This window comes from Myxine glutinosa, chromosome 1, assembly GCF_964187855.1.
Source record: "Myxine glutinosa chromosome 1, kmMyxGlut1.1, whole genome shotgun sequence".
NCBI lineage: Eukaryota > Metazoa > Chordata > Myxini > Myxiniformes > Myxinidae > Myxine > Myxine glutinosa.
Window position 1 is genome coordinate 340,556,261 of NC_136261.1, and position 6,628 is coordinate 340,562,888.

At 43.2% G+C, this 6,628-nt stretch overlaps 1 protein-coding gene across 1 annotated transcript; it reads left to right on the forward strand.

Annotated features, from left to right (window-relative positions):
• Positions 1 to 366: 366 nt before the first annotated feature.
• Positions 367 to 6,256, forward strand: LOC144892610 (beta-1 adrenergic receptor-like). The gene is made up of 2 exons (XM_078779950.1): positions 367 to 1,051; positions 6,204 to 6,256. The coding sequence occupies exons 1-2, from the start codon at positions 367 to 369 to the stop codon at positions 6,254 to 6,256; spliced, it is 738 nt and encodes a 245-aa protein (XP_078636076.1).
• Positions 6,257 to 6,628: the final 372 nt, after the last annotated feature.

Consider the following 6,628-nt stretch of genomic DNA (forward strand, 5'->3'; position numbering starts at 1 on the left):
TAAAGAGAACCCAAACACATATATTCATGTTTTCCCTCAACTCCCATTTGATGTCACAGAAATTAGAAATGACGTGTCTTTTCCGATTTTTGGAATTTTTAAATGTCAAACGTAGCAAATTAACTGCATTTTCCACAGTTATCTGAGTGAGATTGGAGTTTATACAGCCAATACAACATCTATTAACAATTAAAGCATAACATTATCTTACTTCAAAGGTTCAGCTTTGAAGGTTCAGCTGAACAAAAATTGCTTGGAAGCAATTAAAACATATGTCCCAATGGTGTTGCCCAATGAAACTGCAATTCCAGAAGGAATGATTATTCTGCAGACATGGAACCCATTTAAAGAGCCTTAATGTAGATGATGCGGACACTCAGATCAGCAGCAGCAGTGGGCAAGATGACAGGCAGTAATAACAGAACAAATGTAGATGATTCCCTTCGGCGTATCAAGATCGCTTTTGGGACATTTTTCATTTTCCTGGCAATAATAACAGTTGTAGGAAATATTCTGGTTATTGGAGCAATTTCGAGCAACAAACGGTTGATGCAAGGAGTAACTAACTGGTTTTTGAGTTCACTCGCCTGTGCAGATCTGCTGATTGGTGCTGTCATCATGCCTCTTTATGCTTCTCTTCTTATCACCGGCTATTGGAGTGCCGGTTCAACAATGTGTGCCGTGTGGACTTCCATCGACGTTCTTTCAACAACTGCCAGTATCGAGACCCTGTGTGCGATCGCTATTGATCGATATGTGGCCATCACGTCTCCGCTGCGCTATCAGTCCATCATGACTCGCCGCCGAGCTTACATCATCATTATCTGCGTGTGGTTAATTTCTGCTACAATCTCCGTTGTCCCAATCCACCTCGGCTGGTGGCGGTCAGACGATCCTGCAGCCCAGACTTGTTATGATGATCCAACGTGTTGCGATTTCATAACGAACAAATATTTTGCCGTTATTAGCTCTGCGATCTCTTTCTACATCCCACTTATCATCATGATATTTGTCTATAATCGAGTATTAAAGGAGGCTGAACGTCAAGTAAGTGGTTTTTTTGGTATCCTGATGTGCAGATGATGTTGTTGATTCCTTCACCACCGAAGATGGATGGAAGTTGTTTTCACCCCGATCTGTCTGTCGGTCTGCAAACAGGATCTCAAACACTTGCAGACTGATTCGGACGAAATTTGGTGGAGAAGTTGAGTGTGTGACAAGGACGAAATGATTAGATTTTGGTGAAGATCCGAATCCGGATCCGAGAAATGTTTAAGTGATTCTTAACCATTGAGAGATAGGGCAAAATTGATATTTCGCAGGATATCTCAAATTTGTGGATGTATTCGGACGAAACTTGGTAGAGAAATTGGGTGTGTGACAAGGACAAATCTATTTGATTTTGGTTCAGATCCAAATCCGGATCCGGATTCAGAGGTTTAAAAAATTATTTTAAGTCATTCTTCACCATTGCGTGAATTTAGTGAAATGGGCAAAAATATTGATATTTTGACATGATGTTTCAAAACGTGTGGATGACTGAGGACAACACTTTGTGGATGAGTTGGTTAATGGTTAGGGGACATGAACGCAATCCATTTAGATTTTAGTTCAGGTCCAAATCCAGATCTGGCCTGTCAATGGGATACAAAACATAAACTGTTCATCTTGGTGGAGGAATATGCTCTCTACCAGGGTGTCATTCTAGTTTTTGGTGCAGATCATATGTCGATGTCATATATTTAAAAGTACATCATTATTTCTCCAAGTCTTTCTCTATTTTGTGCCTCAATCAGTGTGTTGGTGTGTTTCCCACCTCTCTTTATATTGTTCCTCTTGTTCTCGTATGCCCTGATCCATTCCATGTTCTCGCTCCTCCATGAGCCTCGACATTGCTTTTAAAAATGAAGTATAATAGATGCATAAAGGTTAATTATTTGTTCAACATTGAAGAAAAACTCCTGTGATATCGCAATGCTTTTCATTATGAACAACAAGAAAAAGACATATAATGTCATGACCTCTGGTTTTTGTCGTTTTACTGTGCGGAGTTAAAGGCCGTAAGTCGGCCATATTTGGTCGAATTACAAACCAAAATATTCTGCATATGCATACTTTCATGTGTTGTCTTTGTGCCAAGTTTTAACAAGATCGGTAAATGTATGTCCGAGAAATGGTTGAATATCGGGTTTGAATACATGTTCAATATCGGGTTTTTTACAACTAAAATGGTCGCCAGTCTACCAGTCATCTATTTTTTATCGCATCGCAAAACAACATGACGTGCATATGTATGGCGAAATAGGGTGTATCGTTTTGAATGTAACTGTGGTGTTTTGAACTTGGCCAGTGGAGCGTTTGTGAGCCAGGGAGTGTTTTGAACCGGGGAGGGTTTTGAACCTGTTCCACTGGCATTCTTCTGGGACCACTTTCGAACCACCTTTGGAGGCCATTTTTCCCCACAGAGCAATGGTTGGTTTCCTTTTTCGGGCACCGTAGCCCCCTTTTTGAAGCAATGTTTTATGGGCGGATGCCCTTCCTGCCGCCAACCCTGTTAGTCGCCTCTTGCGACACACAGAGAATTACCAGTGATCTGGTACTCAATTTGCCAACCTCAGAAGGATGACAGGCTGAGTCAACCACCCTGGCAATAATTCAGCGATCGACCGGGATTCGAACCCAGGATCCTAGGAATCCCAAGCCAGCAACCCAACCGCTAAGACAACACCAGGCTCCACTGGCATTTATCCAAATTGACCATCATGGATTTCAACTCTTTTCACAATCTCACAATCTCTGATCTACGACTCTCTCCAATATATTGAAAGTAAATGGTAGGAGTTTAATACCTCTGTAGTTTTTGCATTTTTGAATGTCTCCCCTTCCTAATATTGGTTCCAGAATACTTTGCCTCCATGCCCTTTGAATTTCCTCTCTTATCACAACACAGACGAACAGTTTATTCAAGACCTGAATCCTATATTCACCGAGGTAGGTCCATACTTCACCTGGTATCTCGTCAGGTCCCACTGCTTTGCCATTTTCATTCCTCTCAATGCTGTTTTAATCTTTTCCAAATTAATGCCAGCTGTCATTTATTGATTTACGACTAACTATTCATTGCTTGTTCTTGTTGCGACTACCTATAGGCCCCACCTCACTTTGATTTCATTCTTTCACTGGAGTTCCAGTCTGCATCCTTCATTGTGCGGACATTTCCCACATCTTTCGTTAATCTATCCCTAGCAGCTGCTATTCTGAAGACGTCTTTTCGTCCCTCTTCACTTTCAAGACTTTCATACATTTCTTCCAGGGCCAGGGATTTTTCTTTAATAATCACTTTCTTCACATCTATTTTTGCCTATTAGTATGGATCTTTCTGTGTTTTCATTCTACCAAGAAGTTTATTTTCCAGCCATTGTCCTCCCTGATGTTCTTCTACACATTTCTGCACCAGTTTTCGTAATCCTATCCACCACCAAGTTTCAACAATCATCTATGGTGCCTGTTATAACTTCTTCGATTTGTCTCCGCTCTCTCCATACATTTCTCCTTCACTTTCATATTTTTCTGAGCTTCCATCACCTAATGTTTTGTCTACCTATTGTCTTCTGCGGTTTTATTTTCTTTAATATCAGCAATCAGGAGAGCCAGGAAACAATATCTCTCCACACTCAAGACCCAACTGTCAAACCTGTCTCCCTCTTCCAAATCCTGGTGGCATCTGGTCAAATCCGTTTCTGGTGTTTGTTCCTCCTCCACCCCCTCCCTTCCCTCAAACGGCTACACAGCTGACTCCACACATGAAAAAGCTGAATGCCTCAACTCTGTGTTGGCCTCTAAATATTGTGGCCCAAACCATTCCTCTCTGTACCCACCGTACCCAGTCATACCCAGCTGCTCCAGGACTCTGTGTCCTTTCCGCCTGACAAGATGAAAAAATTTCTGTCAACCCTCGACTCTGATTCTGCAACTGGACCTGACGGCATCAGCCCACAGGTCCTAAAATCCTATTCTTCTGCTCTTTCACTCCCTCTCACTGTTCTCTTCACCCTCTCTTTTGCTCAAGGTCATCTGCCATCAGCTTGGAAATCAGCCAACATCACCGCTTTACACAAAAGAGTGCAAAAACAGATCCTTGCAACTACAGACCAATCAGCCTTCTCACAATTATCAGCAAAGTCATGGAATCCATCATTGCTTTGGATATCAAATTTTTCCTCTTCTCAAATGGCTTGATCTCTGATCATCAATTTGGTTTCAGACCAGGTCACTCTACTCTGGACATGCTGCTTCTGTTGTCTCAATAATGGATGGAGGTCCTCAAGGCCAAACAGGAAATTACAGCTGTCTCCCTTGACATATCACGTGCCTTCGATACAGTCTGGCACCCCGCTCTGCTCAGCAAAATCTCCTCCTATGGTATCCATTGAAATCTCCATGCATGGCTTGCAGACTTCCTCTCTAGTCGTAGTCAACGTGTGGCCCTGAATGGGTTTCTCTCATCTCCTCTTCCTGTTCAGGCTGGAGTTCCCCAAGGCAGTGTTCTGGGCCCTGTACTTTTTCTGGTCTTCATCAATGATCTCTCTGACTCTCTTGAAAATCCTCTCTGTCTCTTTGCTGATGACGCCACTCTCTGCCGCTCCATTCCTCATGCCTCAGATCGGCAGTCTGTAGCCTCCTCACTCTCTGCAGACCTGGACAAAATCACAGACTGGTCAAACAAGTGGAACATGTCTTTCAATCCTGACAAATCTCACACTCTTACAATGTCTCCACGAAAAGACCGACTGGACAGCCCTCCCATCTATTTTCTGAATAAGCCTCTCCAAAAAGTTCTGTCACTCAAGCTTTTGGGTCTCACTATCTGCCATGATCTTTCCTGGGAAAACCACATTTCAAATCTACCCTCCAAAGCCAGTCGACGACTGGGCATCCTCTGTCGTGCGAAGTCCTTCCTTGGCACACCTGAGCTCCTCACCACATACAAGGCTTTCTTCCACAGCTCAATGAAATACTGTTCTCTCCTCTGGGCCGGTGTTCCCGCCTCACACCATGCTCCACTTCACGCTGTTGAAACCAAAGCTTTCAGAATCATTGGAATCTCCCGCAATGAAGCTATCTCCGAGGGCCTTCCACTTACTCACCACAGGCAGGTTGGTGGTCTTTCTGTCTTCTACCGACTCCTCTCCGGCCTTGCTCCTCCAGCTCTCTCTGGGCTCTGTCCCCCAAATATTCCTACAGGTTGCACAAGATCTGCCTGCAATTTTCTTATGGTTAAACTGCCAAAATCAAGACTCTCTGCTCACCTTCACTCCTTTATTCTTCTTTTCTCCCACCTCTGGAACAAACTCCCTCACTCTCTTCAATCCCACTCCTCCCTCCAGGTCTTTAAAACAGCTCTTCACCACCATCTCTCATCTTCCCCCATCCAAAACCTTGATCTTTTCTGCCCCTGCTAATGTCACCACAGATTCACTTTTTTAAAATACCAACTTCCTTCCTGGAAGTGCTTATAGTGCTCTTGTGTTTTATACTTCTCCCACCCCCCCCCCCCCCTTCCCACGCCTCCTCCTCCCAAGCCCTCTCCCTCCCACAGATCTCCCGATGTCCCTGCTCTCAAATGTTGTGTTTGTGTGCTTCCCCTTCTCTCCCAATCTTGTCTACCGTTCCCCTTATTATATACTTTGTGCGTCTGTTTGATTTTTTGTGTGATAAATGTTAGCTCTTTCACGAGCCTCGATCCTGTATACCAAAAAAAAAAAAACTATGTTGGGTGGTCACTCCCTCGTTTGGGAAGACTTTGCAATTCTTTGCTTCCTTTACACATTCTTTCCTAATAAATGACGTAGACCAACTGTGGTTCTCTACCACCTCTGTTGTAAGTTATAAGGTGGTTCCTACATTTTTGATACCAAGTGTTGAGTATTACAAGTTCGCACAACACAACAAACTCCAAGACCGTGTCCACATCGATATCCTCATGTCCACTTTTTATCTCCCCACATGTCCATTTATGTCACTTGTCCACAGTAATCTGGCACCACTTTGTATCGCTTGCATTACATTGTACAACTGTTCCCAGAATTATTTTCTCTTCTCAGGTCCACTCCCACTCTGTGCTGCATAACTACGTATTACTATTACTGGCAAAGGTACCCGCCCTATGGGCGGGGCTTAAATTGGGAAGCCCAAATGAAAAGGCAAAATATCAGAAATTGAAGGCTTTTTATTTTATTTTAAACGATTCATATAAACATCCGTTGAATCATATCACAACAAATCATCAAAATCTAAACAGTACATGGCGTCCATTTTGAAAAAAGATTGAATTCTGCAAAACGGAAGCGGCCGCGACACGTCTTTCTCATTCGCACGTTTATGTGTGAAGTGTGCATGCCGAATCTGTAACACGGAAGCGGCCGCTACACCTGTTTCTCAGTCGCTTTGCACACGCTGCCGTGTTTTTTTAGAGCCGCACGTTTATATAGGAAGAGTTCGTTAGGAGTCGATCTACTCGCTACTGGTACGTAGAATTTCAACAAAAGCCACGTGACTGTTTCAAATCGGTAAATATTATTCCATCGTGTTTGGAATCATTGTAAAAATTGGAAAATCGGAAAATCGG